Source organism: Gracilinanus agilis, chromosome 3 (genome assembly GCF_016433145.1).
Source record: "Gracilinanus agilis isolate LMUSP501 chromosome 3, AgileGrace, whole genome shotgun sequence".
NCBI classification, from domain to species: Eukaryota; Metazoa; Chordata; class Mammalia; order Didelphimorphia; family Didelphidae; genus Gracilinanus; species Gracilinanus agilis.
In genome coordinates, this window is record NC_058132.1 from 56,050,882 (window position 1) to 56,072,198 (window position 21,317).

The window sequence follows — 21,317 nt, forward strand, 5'->3', positions numbered from 1 at the left end:
GTTCTTTACCGTAAATCCTTCAGAACTATCCTGTGTCATTGCATTGCTGCTAGTACAGAAGTCCATTACATTCGATTTTACCATAGTATATCAGTCTCTGTGTACAATGTTCTTCTGGCTCTGCTTCTCTCACTCTGCATCAATACATGCAGGTCTTTCCAGTTCACCTGGAACTCCTCCAGTTTATTATTCCTTTGAGCACAATAGTATTCCATCACCCGCATATACCACAGTTTGTTCAGCCATTCCCCAATTGAAGGACATATCCTCCTTTTCCAGTTTTTTGCCACCACAAAAAGCGCAGCTATAAATATTTTCGTACATCTGTTTATCTATGATCTCTTTGGGGTACAAACCCAACAATGGTATGGCTGGATCAAAGGGCAGGCATCCAACCTCCCTTTCTGGCAGTATTTCATTCTTCCCTTTATGTAGTGTGGTGGTGTAGAAAGAGTATTTAACTTGAAGTCAGTTGGACCAAAGTCTGAGTCCCCTTTTAATTTATTTAGATGGGTGTGATAACCTCTCTGAGCCTCTTTTCCTTCATCTTTAAAATGAGGATTATAATAGCAGCAACTTCACAGGGTTATCATGAAGCTCACATGTAATAATATGTCAAGTCCTCACAAAGCTTTAAGCAAGATATAAAAGTTACCTATTAACTATTTTACCCTCTAATCAAACTACTATTCAGTATCCCATGATTTTATTCTTCCCTCTCCCCTACTCCATCTAGACTGTTGAAATCCTTCTTTCCTTTAAGGCAGGTAGTTAGGCCACAAGCTCTTATTGAGGGCTTTCTGTGTTAGCATTGATACTTTGTTCATTGAGGGCCAAAAAGAAAAAAAATTTAATAATGCATGCTAAGTCTGGTCCTTGTGATAGGCCTGATGCTTGAGGATTGGCTTGACTCTTTGGGGAGTTTGGGGAGAGGCTTGGTGTTGGTTTGTAGGGCAATGAATTTTTGAGCCACAGTAACTCTTGAAGACTATCTACCAAAATAGAAAAGCGTTGTGATATGTGTCAGTGGAGGAAACATGCCTATTGATGACATAGAATCCTTGATGTATTGACCGTATTTTACTTTAATGTGTGAAGAGGTTCTGCTCTTCTTAAACCCTATAAAGTGAGGAGGTGTATGTTTTCTAATCTCCAAAGGAGCTGGGGTTTAAAGAGATTAAGAGTCACCTGGTGAAACAAATATTAGAATTTGGACTTGAACCAGGGATGTCCCAATAAGTACTGAACAACTATCTCTCTGAAAACTTACCACCCACAAGTTTAATTTGCACTATTAACATTTTTATTCATCACTTTCTTAAGTCTAGATAATCAACGTAATAAATCCAGCTCTGATTTATATCTTTTGTAGGTTTGGGAAGCTTCAATGCTCACACTGAAAATTTAACAATGGGCTCTTGTAACCAGGTCTGAGCTGGCTCCAGCACATTTCTGACTTAAATCCAGGTCCTCTGACCCTAAATCCAGAATATTCTATTCTACCATAGAGAGCTCCAGGACTTCTTATCCTATGTAATTCTTGTCTGTGTTATGGATAGCAGGCCCTTAAATATCTGTTGAATTTAATCTGTAAAATGAGGACTTTTATGATCTCTGAGGTCCCTTCGGGAATATGATTCTGTAATGGTAGAGATTTTAGATTCCAGCTGGTAGAAAATACATATTTAGGCAGAGGGACTTTTTGTACCACCTCTTCTTATGTAAATAGCCAATTCTTTCCATGCTGTAGACTGTCTGTCCAGTGGTCATCAAAACAATATGGTACTGGAGGGCAGCTGGGTAGCTCAGTGGATTGAGAGCCAGGCCTAGAGGTGGGAAGTCCTGGGTTCAAATCTGACCCCAGACACTTCCCAGCTGTGTGACCCTGGGCAAGTCACTTAACCCCCATTGCTTAGCCCTTATCACTCTTCTGCCTTGGAGCCAATACACACTATTGACTCCAAGATGGAAGATAAGGGTTAAAAACAAAACAAAACAATATGGTACTGGCTAAGAGACAGAAGGGTAGATCAATGGAATAGAGTTGGGGTAAATGACCTCAGCAAGCTAGTATTCGATAAACCCAAAGATCCCAGCTTTTGGGACAAGAACTCACTATTTGACAAAAACTACTGGGGAAATTGGAAAGTAGTATGGGGAAAATCAGGTTGAGATCAACATCTTACACCCTGTACTGGCAATGGATGACATGCGTAGCCATTTTTGATGACATGCGGCTGCATGTAGCCATATGCAGAGAAGTCTGGGGCCGCATGCCAAGAATGAAACGTTTGCTGTAGTGTAGACACTCTGTGCACTATAGATGACAATTCTACCTATATTAATTTATCTATTTTGGTTTATTAAATACAGCTATATATTACAATTATACATTTTTGTTATTTAAACTATAAATATCATAAAATTATGGTTTTTTTCTTGAAGCGACACACCACCCAAGTTATGGTTGTTTTGGTTTTTTTTTTTTGGTGAATTTTGACACACCAAGCTCAAAAGATTGCCCATCACTGCCCTATACCAAGATAAATTCAAAATAGACTGTCAGTCTCAATCTCTAGCTCTTTAGATTATGAGCCCTAAATATCAGCTCTGTAAGGTCCTTCCCACCTCTGAAATTCTCAGTTCTAAGGCTATTTCCAGCTCAACATTTGAGAGCATCTTGGTCAGGGCTAAACTTGGGAGTCAGAAAGATCTGAGTTCAACGCTTACCTCAGATATTAGCTGTGTGACCCTGGACAAGTCACTTGATCTCTGCCTCAGTTTCCTGTCTGTATAGTGAGAATAATAGCACCTTACAGGGTTGTTGTGAAGATAAAATGAGATAACAGTTGTAAAGCATTTTAAAATCCTTAAAATGCCATTTGTTAGCTGTTATTATTATTACTATTATTATTTCTAAAGTAGTTCTGAACTCAGAGTTTGGAAATTTGGGTTAGAATCCATTCTAAGACCCTTAATAGCTATGTGGAACTTTAGGTAAGTTGCTGAGACTCTCACCCTCAATTTCTTCATCTGTAAAATTGGGATAACAATAGCACTTACTCATAGAGTTGTTGTGAGGATCAAATGAGACAATGTAAATGTTTTGCCAACTTAAAGTACCATAGAAATGTTATTATTTATTTTAATTTTAACAAAGTCCTTTCCAGCTCTGACATTCTGTGCTCAAATGTCTTCTAATTCAAGCAGAATTAGGGGCAGCTAGGTGGTACAGTGGATAGTTCAAGTCTAGCTTCAGACATTGACTAGCTGTGTGACCTTAGACAAGGTAGCACTTAACCTCTGTGTGCCTCAGTTCCCTCATCTGTAAAATGGGGATTAAAAAAAGCACCTACCTCCTAGGTTTGTGAAGAGGATAAAATGAGATAATAATTGTAAAGTTCTTAATTAGCACAGAGGCCTGGCACATTATAAGCTACTACTATTATTATTCAGTTAGTCTGAGATAAAAGGAACTGATTATCTTAGGATAATGATTTGGCTAGTACTTCAAAGAAACAAGAGAGGATGACTGGAGCCAGAACAACTGACATTTATTAGTAAAGCCATTGGACCCCAAAGCTTCCCCAAGAGGAACCTGATACCCAGAAAGGAAGACTCCAAATATAGCCAAATTAGTATTTATTATTTGAGAGGAAATTCTGGTCAGGTGTCCCTTGAATGTCTAGAGGGACAAGAAGAGGATTTTGTGGCAAGAAAGCAGAGTCTGAGGAGTCAGAGGTGGCTTGGACTCCACTGGAGGCTGCCCAAGATTTCAGCATGGTGGCGTGGGGCCCGTGCACAGCTTGTTGGGGTAGTGAGCATACTTGGGGTTGTAGGTGCTGAGGTTGTCTCGGAAGCACAGTGTGGCATTCTTGTCACACTCACAAGTCAACCTTTGGCAGGCAGTTCTTCCCCCTGAAAGGGAAAGGGTGAGAGCCACAGAAGGGAGTGAAGACCTGACACCCTTAGGCTGTCACCTAATCACCCTAGTGACTAGAAAAAGGATCTGCCTGCTGTTGTAGAAGGCTCCCTACTGACTCCCTAGCCTTCTCTCTTTCCTCCACCTACCGCAGGTGATGCTGTTTTCGGTAATAGAGAAGTTGTACTTTTCGATTTTGGGGTCACAGCCTAGCTTATTCATCCTTCCATAGCAGCAGTCATGAGCGTGGCAGCACCTGGTGGGGATAGCACCGACTTAGGGGGAATGTCTGGGACCAGGGATCTTCTCAGGAGATACTGGCTCAGACAAACTTCCAGTTATTGAGAGGCTATTGAGAGGAAAGAGAGGGACTGATCAAGGGAGTTGAAGGGATTCTGGTAAGAAGAGGGGGGAAATCTAGTTTTTTCTTCCCAGACCTTCTCATGCCTGTGTCCTTACCAGTCTGTCTCATCCACAGGCCATTTGGAACCACCGATGCCACAGTAGCAGCCGTAGTCATTGTAGTCCAGTGCCGACTTCCCCGTCAGCCTCTCAATCATGAACCCAAACTGTAGTAGGTTCCCACCAGCCAGGGACACCGCTGGGGAGGGAAAGCTGAGGACAGCTGAAACTGCCATAGATTCCCACCCAGCTGTCCTGTCTGAGGAGCCCCAGTCCTAGAACTGAGCCATCTTCTTCTTTTCTTTTTTTTTTTACCTTCTGTCTTAGAATTGATACTAAGTTTTAGTTCTAAGTCAAAAGGGTAGTAAGGGTTAGGCAACTGGGTTAAGTGACTTGCCCAGGGTCACACAGCTAGGAAGTGTCTGAAGCCAGATATGAACCCAAGACCTGTCTCCAGGTCTGGCTTTTTATCCATTCAGTCCCCTAGTGGCCCTAACAATACTTATTCTTCAAAATCAGGTCATGCATTTGAACTCTAATGGGCAGAGTACAAATATCTCTTTAGAATTATCGAACTCACATTTCACTAATCATCTCCCCGAATATGACCTCAGTGATATTTTTTCCCCAATATCACTTCTGGCCATCTGTCCCTAGATACCACTCCCATTTTCATATGCCATCCCAGTGTCTCCATGATCATTTCCTTAACTATGATCTTCAAATCTCCTCTGAAATGTTATTCAGTCTCCTCAGTTGCCATCCTCAACATGTCCTTAATCATTTCATCTAATACTATTCCCAAATCTATCATTTTCCCCAAATCTTTTCCCAAAGTATATACTTCACTATTTACCCCATCACTGCCCATCCTCTCCTCAAACTGCTTTTCACATACTTCCCCCCCACCAAATATTAGAGTGAGGTGGGGAGAAAGTGGGGGTGAATGAAGCAAAAATTGATGCTAACAATAGGTTTAGAGTTCCATGTCAGTACCCATCCACAGGGATGTAGGCTACTTTCCCTCCCCAATTTAATCTGACCTTCACCATTGGCACAAAAGAACAGATCTGTTGTAGAGTCCTGATTTTATGTTGCTTCCCACCCCTGATGATTGAGTCCAAGCCTAGAAAAAGTGGCTTCAGATCTCAAGAAGAAAAGGTGTCTTTGGGGGCCTTTTCAACTCTTTATGGTGGGGTGACAACATGTGGAAGTTCTCATCTCTTTACATCCTGGCTTGTAGATTCAAAAGAGGTTAGAACTGAGGGGAGTCATAGAGATAATCTAATTGGAAAGCATTAGTTAGAGCTGGAAGTGAACAGAACTAGAAGAGACTTTAGATGCCATCTAGTACAAACCCCTCATTTTATAGATGGGAAATGGGCCTGAGGAAGGAGCATGTATTATTCAAAATCACAGTTAGTTGTAGAGCTACACTAGAATCCAGGTCTTGTGACTGAATATAAGACCTTCTATAGTACTATATACTGACTCCTTCCTGCTAGCTCTGTGGCATAATGGCTGAATTTTCCTTTGGTGAACTAGTGAGGGAGCTTTGGGTTCTCCAAGGGATTGAGGGCAGTGGATGTTGAGAACCCCCCAACTCTCCCTCCCAAGGGGTTTGGGGAAGAGAGAGTCACTTACCTAGGAGGCAAAGGAAAAGCTTGATGGGTGGAGGCTTCATCCTAGTAGCAAGAGTGAAGATGAGAGGGGAAGAGGACACCAAGGAAGAGGTGGTGGAGGAGGAGGAAAGTGGTAGTCTCAGATCTGAAACCTTTCCTCTGCTGTCTCAAGCTCTTCTCTGAAGTTAAGTACCCAGATCTAGTCCACTCCCAGTCATTAATCCTCAAATCCTGAGTGATGCAACCACACTTCCAGCTCTCACACCTGGGAGTCAGGCCTGTTATCAGGAGGGAGTCAGGGTGTGGCTGGACCACAGAGACCTCTGTGGCTCTTTGTTTTCCTCCAGTAAATTCATGTTTCAGAACATTTTCACAATGTACCTCTCTACCCTTATGCTTCCATTTCCAAGGTATTTATGATTCTCTCCCCTATGTTTCCATTGATTAGCCACAAGCTCTCCAAGATACTGATGAGGAAATAACTTGAAAGATTGAGTGATTTGACCCAGGTTCATAGAAAGTCAGCTGGGTCAGCCCAGTGTTAGTCTCATTAGAATTCCAACTTCCCTGACAGATGCTAGCCTGAAGGCTCTGAGTTTAGCCTAATGAGTTTCTTTACTGTAGTCTCCTAAATACACTCTCTAGCCTAACAGCAATGCAGCCATCATAAGGCCCCAAGGTGTGACATGGGGATGATTGTCCAAATATTCATATTGTTTAGCTCCTTAAGAAACACCATCCTTTGTGCTAGTTGGAAAACTCATCTAGGCCAGAAAAAGTATCATCTGTTTTGTTGTTCAGTATCCATCTTGCTGCTCTTGGTCTTGGATGATATTAAGTATATAAATATTGGCACAGAAATCTTCTTACCTGTATGCTGTATGGAGGAGGACATGCTAACCCATATTAAACATCCTATAAGCTTCGTGGTGTGTTCTCTCTCTCCCCCTGGTTTTACCTTCTACTAAACTCAAGCATTGCCAAGAACAAAGGGAACATTGTGAGGATGACCAATAACAGTGATGGTTCCATCCACCCATGCCTCACATTTGGTCAACTGGGGTCTTTTTCCACTTCCCCTGACCTCCAGCCTAAGGCCCTATTCCATCCAATTCACCCTATTACATGGGAATGGGAAATCCAAGTACAAACTTTGTTATTAGCCCAGCTCATCTTACAGAACTTCTTTTCCATTCAGAGACCAGAGAGCTGATGAGTGTAGGGATGACTTGCTTTTCTCTGTCCACTTTCTCCTAGTTTCCTTCTTAGGATCTAGTAGCACAGTGGGATTAGACAATCTGTGAGGAGGTCAAGGCCAACTAGATCCATACATAAAGAGAGACATTTTCAAGGACAAGCAATGGAATTAGATATGTCAGAGCAGATAAATTCCCAAAATTCTATTCAACCTAGTGGATTATTATAGTTCCTAGCTGGAGTTGGGCCTTGGTAGGAGTTGTTGAAGATGATTTTGCTCAGCCAGTAGCACAGACCTTATGCAAGTTGTTTAGAGTTAATGGTTTGCATCCAATACCATATCCTCAGCCAACCCCTGACACATAGTCAGGAGCCCTCCCACATCCAGCTAATAATGCCTCATGGGTTTGGGTCTCCTTTTATCTCAGTCACAAGTAAGGGGAACAGGGGAACAGAGAGGCTAAGTCACCTTCTAGAGATCACACAGCCAGAGACTCTGAGTCAGAGATCTACCTATTGCTCACCATTTGCTTTTTCATTTTAATGAGGGCACCTCACCCTGTACCAGGCTACAAACAGGGGATAACAAAGGCCCAAACTGTGAATCATCCAGGAACAATCTTCCTAACAATTTGCTGTCCTTGAAGCTCAGCTTCCCATTGGGGGTTTCTCACCTAGCCCTGTTGTGTAGCTAAAGCTTCACTGAGTCTTCAGGCCAGAACTAAAATGATGGAGTGGGGAAATATATTTCGCTGTGGATCAAGTCGGGGTTGCTTATCTCTCCAGTTTTAGAGCCATATAAAAGTTTACCATCTAACATAAGGGCCTGTGAATATTGTAGGGATGCAGAGGAATAGAGGGACTATGGCTAGGTAAGGTAAGAAGACTTCCCACAAGATGTTTAGAGTTAGATTTTAAAAGGAGAAGAGGGAGCTGACAGTAAGGAGCAGAGAATCTTACTGCCAGTGTCAGTGTGGTAGTCCCCACTTGAGAACTTTAGCATAATCCATACCCTAGGTTAAGAGAGAAGTCTGGGTCAAGATTGAAATATAGCTGAGAGGGGAAAGCTGGGTAGCTCAGTGGATTGAGAGCCAGGCCTAGAGACAGGAGGTCCTAGGTTCAAATCTGGCCTCAAACACTTCCCAGCTGTGTGACCCTGGGCAAGTCACTTGACCCCCATTGCCTACCCTTACCACTCTTCTGCCTTGGAGCCAATACACAGTATTGACTTCAAGACAGAAGGTAAGGGCTTAACAAATAAATAAATAAACAAACAAACAAATAAACAAATAAATATAAGAGAATGTGGTCGCTGACTTAAAAAAAATTAATACAGCTCAAGTCAAAATGACTAATGAAAGAGGACCAAAATAAAAAAATTAAAAAAAAAAAAAAAAAGAAATATAGCTGAGAGAGGAGAGATTACTCTCTTCCTCATCAAGTTTTGTTGCTAATTGACAAACTGTAAGGCCAGAAGGACCTGGATTGAAATCTTGACTCTGCTCTTTACTTCCTATGGGATCTTGAGGTAATGTTTTTGAGCTTCACTTCCCTACTTTGTAAAGTGAGAGAAGGTTGGATTAGGTAACCTTTAAGGCCTTTCTAAATCTATGATCCTATATAGGATTATTTTCTGACCTTCTGTTTCTTCATCTGCAAAATGAGATGATTGGGCTACATAACCTTCTAACTAAGGATCCCATGGCCCTGTGACTTTTGGACTTATCCAAGGACTCCATTACGATGCAGAATAGTGACTGGAAAGTAGGAGGTCAAGAGGAGCTAAGCCAATTATGCCAGGGGTAGAGAGGGGAAATGGGCAGGGAAGAAGGTGGGGATTGTTGGGATGTGAGAAATGGAAATGGTTGAGGGAGGCGGCAGCTATGATGAGGTTCCCTGCCTTTTAAAATTTCTCTACCTTGCCAGAACCAGTATGTTGAATTGGCAAATCCCTCAGTCAAACAGAGTCCTCCCTAGGCTCATTTAGTCTGTTGCCTTGTCTTCAAAATGTATTTTCCACCCAAATAATGTCTGGTGCATGGAGGATCTATAATCTTTTCTAGAGAAGGCAATCTGGAAATTAGTAGATTTTCTCCCTTAACCTCCACTCAACGACTAATTGCATAACAATCCTAGCCTTTAGCATACACCCTACCTGCCAGTAGCCATTCCTAGATGGAAGCATTGACCTTGAGGTTGGAAGAATAGATAGGGATATATTATTGAATGATATCATTTTATGTCTAATCCCTGACTTTATTAAACCCAATTAGTCAAAGTCTCTGGGCAGAGCCTTGACTGAAATATTATTGTTGTTCATCCTTCATTTTTGAAGAGGACCAATGATGTCAAGGGGTGATGTCTGAGGCCCAGAGAGGGAACTGACTTGCCCAGGATCACAGGGGTAAGCGAGCAACAAGAGGTCGATTTTAAACCAAGTTTTCCAGACTCCTTATCCAGCACTTTTTCCATTCCCTAATTTTAGGGGCAGAGTAGAAACTATTTTGAGCATGGTATCATGCTATCAGTATTTTACCCTCTTTGGAGTTACTTCCCCAATTCCCACTCATATTGGTAGGCAGAATAGAGATTAGTTGACTACTTCTCTCCTCGTGATTTTAGGGGTAGCTCTAAGGCTTAGGGTTTATGATAGTGTTACTTATGAGCCCCCTACAGTGTGCTTCCCATTGATTATCAGCTAAATTTAATAAACTTTTAGAAAAATGCCCAAGGGCAATATCTGTGGGATTGACTTCTCACCTCTAAAGGTTTAACTCTCTTTCTAGGATTCACACATTTCTGAGCTGTCACCTTTGGATTCAGTGTGTGAACTCTTAAAAGAATTCAAAAGTTTCTGGCTGTTTGAGTTAGAAAAAAAGGGTGGAGCTCTCTAAATATCTTACTAGCTTCTCACCTAGCACTAAGTAGTTTGTGAATTCACTAAGTGGTTTGTGAACTCCTCTCCCTAGTTCAAGCTTTTGTTGATTCAATCAAAAGGTAGACAAAGGAGAGTTAATCCTGTCCTCACAATCTAGTGAGGTACTAAGTAGGGGTACTTAAGTTATTGTTAACCAAAGTTTTAACTCCTACTAGATGAAGAGAATAAAGGATTCCCTTTTCACAAGTGTAAACTCAGAATAGACAAAGAGATTCAAGAATTTCTTTTCACACTAAGAGGTAGAACAAGAACAGTTGTTACAAAAACATTCTCCTCCTTTGTCTTCCCCCCCTCATCTAGTGGCATGCTCTCCCCTTGCACACATAAGATCCCAGGAAAGATTGGGCTCAAATTTATAATAAAATGGTTGGAACACACATGTATTGAGGACACATGTGAAAGGGTTCACAACTCATGCTTACTGGGAGTTCATTTGTCCTTTTTTTAGAAACCATAAATTATTCTCCTTAGAGGTTATTCTCTTTTGGGTTGTGAGATCCTGAAGCTGCCTTTCCTCAGTGTCTCTAGTTTGTCTTCATTGTGTTTCTTAGCTCCCAGTGTCAATGCTGCCATTGACTATTGCTTCTCTAGTGATGCTACTACTGACTTTGGTGGATCCTGCTATTGGTACCAAAGGGATCTCCAAGGCTGTCTGAGTTTTAGAAGTTCACAAAGTCATAACTGATAATTTTCACCTGTGATTTGTGCATTGTTTTTTTCCAGTAAACTTCCCTTCTTCCCTTTGCTCTTAGGCTGTCTCTCTCTACTCCCAGCTAGAGCAATTGTCTCTCTTACTAGTTCAGTCCCTCTGGTAATATAGTCAGTGGAGGAGAGGAGAAAGGAGACATTCTCTTTTCACCTTCTTCCTCACATGGTGATTCCCAGGGTACTGAAATCCTTAACTTTCAAATTTAGAGACTTCTTCCACTTGAGTGATTAATTCTGAATTCTCTTGCTTTAATATGTATTTCAAGATATATGAATTGGTCTTCTCAACCAGTCACAGGATACTTCCTTTCACCCAGTGATCCCAAAGTCCTTTCTTCCTTTCAAATTGATTAAGGACTTTTTCATGTTCATGTTATACTTTTGATTAACTGATTCAAACAAGGTGTCTAGGTCTAACATGATTTGCATTAATTAATAAAATTGGTGATTTTAAATCTATAAAATGGAATGTGTAGTGATGATTTTCTTTCCTGCTCACATAAATCTTTGAGTTAGCTATTTATCTCTCCATTGGACCTACTTCAGAATCTTTGGTCTTCATGTGTTAGAGGCAAAGCAAAATGTCACTCACTCTCATTCGCTTAGTGCCATCATGGCATAAAAATAGAAGTTAGGAATATAAAATGAGGTGAGATCAGATCCAAGCTCTCCCAGGGTACTTCCAAGGGAGCAATTTAGTAGCCATATGAGCATTACCCACATTCATGTACAGAGAAGTACCTTCTGAGGAGATGAAAAGAGAATAAGAATAATACCTACTATGATTACATTAAAATAGTCACAAACTCAAGAGAAAAAAGCATCAAAGTAAAACAAATCCAAAAGGAACTCAAAAGCAGATGTTTATAATAGCACAAATATATAATTCACATATTTTTAAACAAATTGTAAACAATATGGAGTTGGTGGGTTTGCACATAATTTTTTTGCTTTTGTTTATGTTTTCTGTTGTTGATGGTTACTTAGTATGTAATAAAAAATAAAATAAAAAAGAAGTACCTTTTGGGGGGCATTTGGGGCACTCTGTATGCTTATATGTATTCATGTATATGGATAGGGGGCAAGATTGATTCTTTCTACCAAACATGGTCTGGGGAGGGGAAAAAACATGTACATAGTGTGAAAAGAAGTAAAAACATAATAGGGTCAGTGTGTTATAAGAAATATAAAAAGGGAGAAATCATTTTTAACTGAAAGAATTACTGAGAAGATATAACAAGAATAGAAATCCAAAAGCCTCCCAAAGTTGGAACACACTTTCTTCTCCCAACTCAGTGTCTGAGGAGATTGGACTCAGACTAAGAGGGGTGGTCACAAATATTCCCTCCACAAAGGTACCATAGCTGGTAGATAAGCAGCTCCCTTTCAGGACATGGTTTCTTGGTTCATGAGAGTCTTTGCTCAGAACTAGCTCTTCATCAGAGCTGCTGACAATTTTGCTCTGGACTTCCATTGCTGGACTTCTGATAGCTCTTCTGATTTTTCAAGACTTAACAAGATCTCTTTAGTATTCAGTACTCATTCCCCTAAGATCAGGAAATAAGACCCAAGAGAGATAGAAATAGAGGCACCATATGTTCACTGGCCATATTGGCTAAATGAGAGAGAGGTCCCAAGCTACTTTCTCCATCAGATGTCCATGGCAGTTCTAACTACCAGAAAAAGAGAGACTTCATGTGTTATAGTCATTTATATGCACATGTAGATTTCCAGCTCAGTAGCCAATTAAAAGACTCTTCACCATCACTTAATAAACTGACAAGAAAAAATTCAGCTTTTGTCTAGTTTTTTATAAGTAGACCATTCCATAGACCTCTATGTAAAGTGATTTTTATGTAATATGATGTGGGGATGGGAGGAATTTAGGAAGGGGTCTGAGTGCCTGTCCAGTGGAGGGAGGGGGCCAACACGGGGTTCAAGGACACATAGAGACTAGGGACAGAGAAGTAAGATCAGCCACTCACGTGGGGGCCTGACCAGAACTGAGAGGAAGAATATGTGGGGAGCCGACACATAGAGAACAGAGGACAGCTGATTAGAGGGGCCTGGGATAGACAGTACCTGAGCATGAATGGATGGAAGACAGACAAAAGGGTGTCCAACACTCATGTGAGTGGGCAAGAGGAGGCCCTCTCTCATTGCTGGAAGACTCAAGTCATTCCCCCAATTTGGCAGTGGTGGTGGTGCCAGTTCATCTTACTTTTGCTTGGAGGGCTTTTGTTTGTTTGTTTGTTTTTTTGGTGTGGGGTAGGAGGTTGCTGAGTGCCTGGCTGAGCAGCCAGGAGTGAGGAGAGACAGAGAGAGCATAGCACTGCACAGTAAAGTTGTCTCAGGTATTTTTTTTTGTGTGTGTGAATTTCTTTCAGAATTCTTTTAGTCAAATTTGTGTAATGCTAATTTACATGAAACAAGAACAGTCTGCACTTAGGCATGCACTGTATCAGAGAGGGTAGGGGGCTCTTGTGAATTTCTAGAAGCAAAAAACTCCATTTGGATTGTTGCAGGCAAATATTACATAAGCTCTAAGGATTCAGCTCTTATTAGCTAGTTCACTCGTTATATAAAAATAAGTTCAAAGTAATTTCAGAGAGAGCCGGAGTGCATTAACAGCTGGGAGAATCGGGAAAAATCTCTCATCGAATGCAGCACTTGATCTAAGCCATGAAGGGAGTCAGAGGTTCAGGGAGGCAGTGGTGAGGAGGGAGAACATTCCTGGTTTGGGGGATAACTTATGCAAAGTTATGGTCACAGAAGATGGAATGTCATATATGGTAGGGCAGCTAGGTGGTGCCATAGTGCATAGAGAACCAAATCTGAAGTCAGGTCTACTCATCTTCTTGAGTTCAAATCCAGTCTCAGGCACTTGCTAGTTGTGGGACCCTGGGCAAGTCACTTAATCTTGTTTGCCTCAGTTTCCTCATCTATAAAATGAGCTAGAGAAGTAAATGGCAAATCACCCCATTATCTTTGCCAAGAAAACCCCAGATGGAGTCATGAAGAGTCAGATAATTGAAATCACAACAGCTACCCTATATGGTGAACAGCAAGTAGCCATTTTGGTTAGAAAGTAGAATTCATGATAAGAAATACAATCGTCCCTCCCTATATCACAATTCACTTATTGCAGCTTCACTGTATCTCGGGTTTTAATAATATATATCCAATTCTGTATTGTGGAGTTTTCACTATATTGTGGGATTTTGCAGATGAGTACTGTGCTGTAACAATGGAAATGTAGCATGCCACTACATTTTGTCAATGTGAGATGATTGTACATGGCTGAGCGCAAAGCAGGCATTTCCGTATTGGCTGATGGAACAAAAGGCTGACAACACAGCAAAAGGCACTGTGTTCTGTATCCTGGGCGTTTATTGGCTCAGTGTTTATAAAAGTGTGGGAAAAGTTTATAGGAGAGTGGGAAGGGTTTATAAAGTCTTAAATATATATATATGTATATATATATATTTATAATTTTATAATTTATAATATATATGTATATTTATATGACAAAATAAATATAACACTGCTATTCCACAGATTTTCACCTATCATGGGGGTCTCTGGAAAGTAACTCCCATGATAGGTGAGGGATCACTGTATCGTAAAGTCAGTATAGAAAGATAGGATGGAATCATAGTGAGGAGTTTTAAATACTATGGGAATTTATATTTTATCCTAAACCTTTAGTTCAAGGTTAGCAGGCAGGAAATCCCTTTGTATCCCACCCTGGAGCTCCTTTGCTATGAAAAACAAACTGTAGGTTTACTGTGATTGAGTCTGATTGAGGTAATAGTATGTACTATATTAAGTACCATTTTGGACATCAGTAGTCTCAATTCATAGGAAAAAATATACTCCTGTACTTTTCTATTTTGGTCTTCTCAGTGAAACAGAAGAAATAATCAGTTTTATTTCAAGAGAGATCTTCTAGTCAACCTTGTAGAAGATGTCATAGAAGGGATTTCTAGTCATTTAGGAGTTGGATTAGGTGATCTTTAAGGTATCTTTCACCTCTAATTCTATGGTTCTTCCTGTTGCTATTATGTCAAAACTTCTAGAGTTCACAGTTTAACTAGTAAGATGATGAGAGCCACCAAAGAAAAGAGAAAAATAGTATTTAGGTTGCTGTAAAGTCTTCCCCAAAACGGAACCGGACTGATCGAGTTATAATTGTTGAAGAGATTAATTCCAAGGAGCTTTTACTTCTCACTGGAAAGCTGACAGGTAAATTCTATTGCCCAATGGAGGGATGTATGGAAGGTCCAGGAAAGACTAGCACCTCTGGTCCAAGGGCAGCTGAGCCTTTTTCAGGGCTGCTCTTCTACCTTTGGTGTCTACCTTGAGGGGAATCGGTAGAGGAGAACGATTTCATCCAGTGGCCATGGAGGCAGCTGAAGCAGACTCTATGGAGTGCTTAGAGTGCTTACAGATGGAAGATTCCAAGGTCATTCTCTACAACCAAGGTCATCACAAGTCCCTGACTTTTGTCTTGCCATTGGGCTTCAATGACTTTGGAAGAGAGAATGAGGTTGATGCCTTTGTACAATTCTACCTCACTTAAATCCAGTTCAGGGGGCAGCTAAGTGGCTCAGTGGATTAAGAGCCAGACTTAGAGATGGGAGGTCCTAGGTTCAAATCTGGCCTCAGATACTTCCTAGCTGTGTGACCCTGAGCAAGTCACTTAACCCCCATTGCCTAGCCCTTACCACTCTTCTACCCTGGAACCAATATAGAGTATTGATTCCAAGATGGGATTCTAAGGGTTTAAAAAAAAAGTCCAGTTCACAAACTCGTCAAGACACCACCCCTTGATGTCATTTGTCCTTTCTGAAATAATGAAAAATGATAGCTATCCAATAGAGTATAGGGAAGACAATAAATGATTTTCCTTGGCCAAGAGGTTTGAACATGAGACAATTTGAGCAACTGATCCTAGGTCTCCAGAAGAAATATCTAATTAGAGATATCTACTTCCTAAAATTTTGATTTTCAACAATGTTGCATTTGAACAATTGGGGCCATTGGACAGGAATTAGAACAGGAGGAAGCTTTGAATAAATTATTGCAAATGATAATTCTGGGGAGCCCTCACTCCTGGCCAACAGTATAAATGAAATTTCTTTTTATGCTTTGGAGTCAATTCTGAGATTTAGTACAGCCACAAGGATGCCCCAAATCTTCCTCACTCTCCCAATCAAAATGAATAATCTTGAGAACAGAGGTACAAAGATTTCTTTTATGCCTAAGCTGGATACAAAATTTCTCGCCTCTGTTCATTCTCATGAACCTCTGCCCATCCCTGGAATATACTCCCTTTCATCTTCAGCCCTCAGAAACTTCTTAACTCAAGTGTTGACTCTTTCCTCAAACCCTTAGTTAGTGATTGATTTCTCTTTACTTTTCATTGTACTCTCTTATCTGTGTCCATGTTGTATCTAATAAATATAATGTATACTCCTTGAGTACAGGGACTATTTCAGTGTTTAGCTTTGTATCCCCAGTACCTCGATACATTTTTGTTTAATTTAGTTTGTTGAATTTGGGGGAAAAAAGACCAAAGGGGAAGCTAGATGTGTTATAGTGAATAAAATACCAGACTTGGAGATGGGAGGACCTGGGTTCAAATATGGCCTCTTATGGGGAAAACCAGGGGAGTTAACTTAAATATTATATGTGGGTTCAGAAGGGTGAGTAGGAGACAGGAATGGACAATAGGTGGGACCAAACAAGTTAGGGAAACTGGGTTTAGCTGTTAAGGGAAATGACTGATGACAGAAGTGACAGTTAGGACCTAACTGTCACCCTGCCCCACCTAGACAAGGGGTCTGTGAAAACCAGCAAGCAAATGACAAGAGTATTTGTAACAAATTTGATTAAGGGAACAATGGTCTAAAGGATAGGAATAGGGGTTTCTACACTTTCAGACTATGGGCAAACCACAGGGTATGGGGAGGGACTTATCTACACTGAACTGAGAACTAAAGTAAGACAGGGCCCAAAGAATAGCAGGACCGAAGTGGATATCCTCACAGCAGAGTCCTGACATACTCCAGCGATGTTGCAGCTCTTCCAGGTCCACAGTCTGTACTCCTTCAGGTAGGTAGATCTGGGAGCTAACCCAGCCCAAGTTAACCTGCAACTCAGGTTGGGATTAATAGTCTCTACCAAAATCTCCCACAAATGGATGACAGTCTTCCTTCTGGATATCAAGAAATCTGGGTGCAAACTCCACTTCCTCTGAGGTCTCCCAGGATTAGTTACAACTTGTGCCAACCACCATGGAGTCTGTCTCAGAGAGAGAAACCACACTTCCTGCTTCCCCATTCCATTTAGAATTCTCCAGCCCTGCTTGCTAGGTCTCCTAAATAATAATTTAGTAATCTTCCTCACAACAGGCCTCAGACACGTCCTAGTTTTGTGGTCCTGGGCAAGTCATTTAACCTCTGTTGGTTAGCCCTTTCCACCAATACTTAGAATCCATTGTAACACAGAAGGTAAGGGTTTAAAAAAGAAAAGAAACAAAAGAAAGTAATACCTGGACATGGTGCTAAACCCAATTGTTTTGGATAGTAAGGAGAGTACTTAGGAAACCTGGAATTCATCCCAATAATTATGGTAATTGGGTTTCTAGTCAGTGAGGGGAGAGGTGAAAACGCCCACTAATAATGAAGGAGTTATCTGTAAGTCGTGGTCTAGCCTGTCTCAGTTGGCACCACCCTGGGTTAGGGCAGGAGAACTGGCTTCTCTTCATGGCAGGGTCTTCCTGTAGATGTATGATGGATGGGAGCAGCTGGAGCAGAGATTTATAAAGTACAGTTTGACATAGTGGGAAAAGTCTTGGATGTGTGGAAGTAGACAGCCAGGGTAGCTCTTTTCATTAATTACTTCTGTTCCACTTGGCAAGTCACCTAACCTTTTTAAGCCTTAGTTTCCTCATTTATGACATGAAAGAATTAGACTAAATGACTGCCACCTTCCCTTCTAAATCTTAATCTGTGAAGCTATGATTTGTCTTTATCCAGACCGAAGGTCAAAACCCAATGTCCTAAGAAGAGATAGACTTACCCCTTTTGGTTTGAGGCAGCCAACAAATCTACTTAGCTTGGGCTAAATCAAAGTCAAGTCCAAGTACCAAGCACATTGAGCTCAATGTTACTTCCTTGTAGACCTTTCCTTCTCTCCCATCTGCTAGTGTTTCCCTTATGATCTCTCCACCATTACTTTGTATTTATTTTGTATATAACTATATACGTACATGTCATTTACTTCAGCTAAACTGTGAGTTCCTTGAGAGCAGAGACTTTAATTCCCGTTTTTGTATTCCCAATACCTGTCAAGTGCCTGACTCACATGAGCTTAATAAATGTTTGCTGATTGGTTGGTTAGTTGATTGATTGATGGAGATAAAAGAATGTGGATTAATGATTTCCATGGCCATTGTGCACTGTCACTCATCCCCTTGGCTGTCCTTGTGCTTTCTTGAGCTAGAAGCACTAGCTATATCTCTCCACTTTAGTCAGAACTATTACTGCTACTTCAGGCAATGTCTATGTGGTTCCCTCTAACACAGACAAGAGCCTTAAGAGGAGAAGATGGTGTAATAGCCTGTTCAGTGGCTAACTCCTGCACCTATTGCTCTCTGAGCATACATATGAATTAAAAAAAAGTATATAGAAGTGGGAGACTAGAAAAAAGGAAAACCAATGGGTAAAAAAAAGATGCCAGTGTTTATAACCTTGCTCTTACTGTCAAGAGATCTGGGTTCACATCTTGACCCTGCTACTTACTGTTGAGATATACTTAGTGTCATTAGCATCACCTTCTGTTGAGATAGGATTCAATCCTATCCTTTATTGACCACAAGATTTTCAGTGCATAAACAGAAGCAACAAATGCATAGAAGGATTTCATGTTTTCAAGGAAATGTATTCTTAAGACCACTCAAAGGAAATCTGATTTATATTTTAGCTAAGATCTTTGCAAAAGATTTACTTTTTTATTTTAAGGTGGAGTCTTACTAAGACAAAAGGGATGAGGTGTGGAGGAAATATGAGAGAATACCAGGAGCAGCTTATTAGTATTATATAAGTTGTTTCAAGAACAAATTAGGTTGGGTTTGGAAGTGCTAACAATCTTTTGAAGAGGTGTATCCTGAGTGGCAAAAAAATAACAATACAAAAAAAATTACATCATGATGGGTTCAACTCAAAGGGCACCTCCCTAGATGTTACAATAGAGAAGGAGTAAGAGAAAAGTAGTTCTTTTTTTTTTTTGGAGGGGTGGTGTTATATATGTATTATCATGCAAAAGATATTTCTACATTGTTCACTTTTGTAAGAAGACAGACATTTAATCCTAAAATATAAACCCAAATAAACAATTGAAAAATTGTATGCTTTCATCTGCATTCTGATTCCAACAGTTCTTTCTCTGGAGGTGGAGCACATTCTTTGTCACAAGTCCTTCAGAATTGTCCTGGATCATTGTATTGCTGATAACAGATAAGTCTATTACAGTTGATCATTCCACAATATTGCTGTTATTGTGTACATTGTTTTCCTGGTTCTGCTTATTTCATAGGTCTTTCCATTTCTTTCTGAAATCATCCTATTCATCATTCTTTACAGCGCAATATTATTCCATCACCATCATATACCACAATTTGTTCAGCCATTTCTCAATTGATGGACATCTCTTTAATTTCCAATTCTTTGAGGAAGGATGTTATTAAGTGCCAACTATGTCTAGAGATGAAAAGGCAAAAATGAAATGCTTCCTTCCTTCCTTCCTTCCTTTATTCCTCCCTTCCTTCCTTCTTTCTTTCCTTCCAAGTATTGGTTCCAAGGCAGAAGAGCTTTAATAAGAGCTAGGCAATTGGGATTAAATGACTTGCCTAGGGTCACACAGCTAGGAAGTGTCTGAGGACAGATTTGAACACAGGACTTCCCATCTCCAGGCCTGGCCCCACTGAGCCACCTAGCTGCCCCTTACAATGCTTTCTTTCAAAGAATTTTTTTGAATCAGTAGAGTTAACATGAACATATTTAAATATATCTAATATATAAATGTTAATAAGCCACATAATCCTCCTGTGCTTCAAACTCTTTACCTGTAAAACAAAGGGACTAGATGATCTCTAATGTGCCTTCTAGATCTAAATGAATCATCACTGTTCAGGGAAGAGTATGATAAGAATATTCCAAACTGTTTGGAAGTTCTGTCTTGTAGAGGAGATGAATGTACCAGATGTCATGGCCTGATTGTTCTACCCATTAAGATTATCCATCTGACTTTACTCTGACTTTCATTAAGGTTTTCATTGTTACTAGTCTTTGAAAGGTCATGGAGAATTGGAAAGGTAATGATGGTTGGAGAAAGGCAAATGTGTTTGATTTTCAAAAGAAGAAAGAAAACAGGATCCACTAAACCTAGGTAAAACCTATAGATTAGTAAATTTGACTTTTATTGCTTGCAGAATTCTAGAACGTTATTAAAGGAATGGTTAGTGAACATATAAAAAAGGATATAATGATCCTAAAGAATCAGCCTGGCTTCATCAAGATCAAATTATGCCAGATAAGCCTTACTTTTTTATTTGACAGGAACTGGTCTATAGGAGAGTGCTATAGATATAGTTTGCCTGGACTTAAGCAAAGCATTTAACAAAATCATGTTATTATTGTGGTAAATGGAAAGATGTGAACTGGACAATGGTATAATTAAGTCAATTCAAAACTATAATTATTAATGATCTTATTTAATTTTGGGAGGGCATCTTCAGAAGATTGTCTTATTAATCAGGAAGTATTGGGGATAGCTGGGTGGCTCAGTGGATTGAGAGCCAGCCCTAGAGACAGGAGGTCCTAGTTTCAAATCCGGCCTCAGACACTTCCCAGCTGTGTGACCCTGGGCAAGTCACTTAACCCCCATTGCCTAGCCCTTACCACTCTTCTGTCTTAGAAGCAATATCCAGTATTGATTCTAAGATGGAAGATAAGGGTTTAAAAAATAAAAAATAAGAAGTATTTACTATGCATCTCTTGTGAGCTGGATAATAACAGACTCTAGGGCAGTGATGGGCAAACTTTTTAAAGAGGGGGCCAAAGGAAAGGAAATGCTCATCTGTCAGTCTGTTTCTAAGGCAACTCTTTCGAAGTTTCATTGTATTGTATTGTACTCATTGTATTTGTCAGATTAGGAATAATGTTCCTGGGCCTGATAGAGGGAATACAAAGAAAAATAAAATGAAGCAGAACCTTCCCTCAAAGAGCTTATAGTCTATTGGGGGAATGTACACATATGGATGCATGTGTATAATATATATATATAAGTAAGTACAAAATATATTTTAGATTGATGTAAGGTAACTCCAGAAATTTTGATTTGCATCTCACATTATTAATTATCAAGAGCAGGATTTCCTATTGTTAATTTTTTGCAATCTTCTTATGGATAGTTTGTTCATATCCTTTGTTAGTTGCCTATATATCTTGGATATGAGGCCCTT

General features: G+C 40.2%; 1 protein-coding gene across 1 annotated transcript; it reads right to left on the bottom strand.

The window, feature by feature from the left end:
* Window positions 1-3,775: 3,775 nt before the first annotated feature.
* Window positions 3,776-6,041, bottom strand: LOC123243121 (group IIE secretory phospholipase A2-like). The gene is made up of 4 exons (XM_044671304.1): window positions 5,969-6,041; window positions 4,382-4,523; window positions 4,072-4,178; window positions 3,776-3,918 (listed from the first exon to the last, which is right to left on the bottom strand). Exons 1-4 carry the CDS (start codon window positions 6,006-6,008, stop codon window positions 3,776-3,778), a joined length of 432 nt encoding a protein of 143 aa, XP_044527239.1. The 5' UTR covers window positions 6,009-6,041.
* Window positions 6,042-21,317: the final 15,276 nt, after the last annotated feature.

Coding starts and splice junctions, on each gene's coding strand:
- LOC123243121 (XM_044671304.1), bottom strand. CDS start 6,008: ATGAAGCCTCCACCCATCAAGCTTTTCCTTTGCCTCCTAG. Junction 4,524..5,968: donor GCTTTTCCTTTGCCTCCTAG/GTAAGTGACTCT, acceptor TTCCCTCCCCAG/CGGTGTCCCTGGCTGGTGGG. Junction 3,919..4,071: donor CGAAAACAGCATCACCTGCG/GTAGGTGGAGGA, acceptor TTTCCCTTTCAG/GGGGAAGAACTGCCTGCCAA.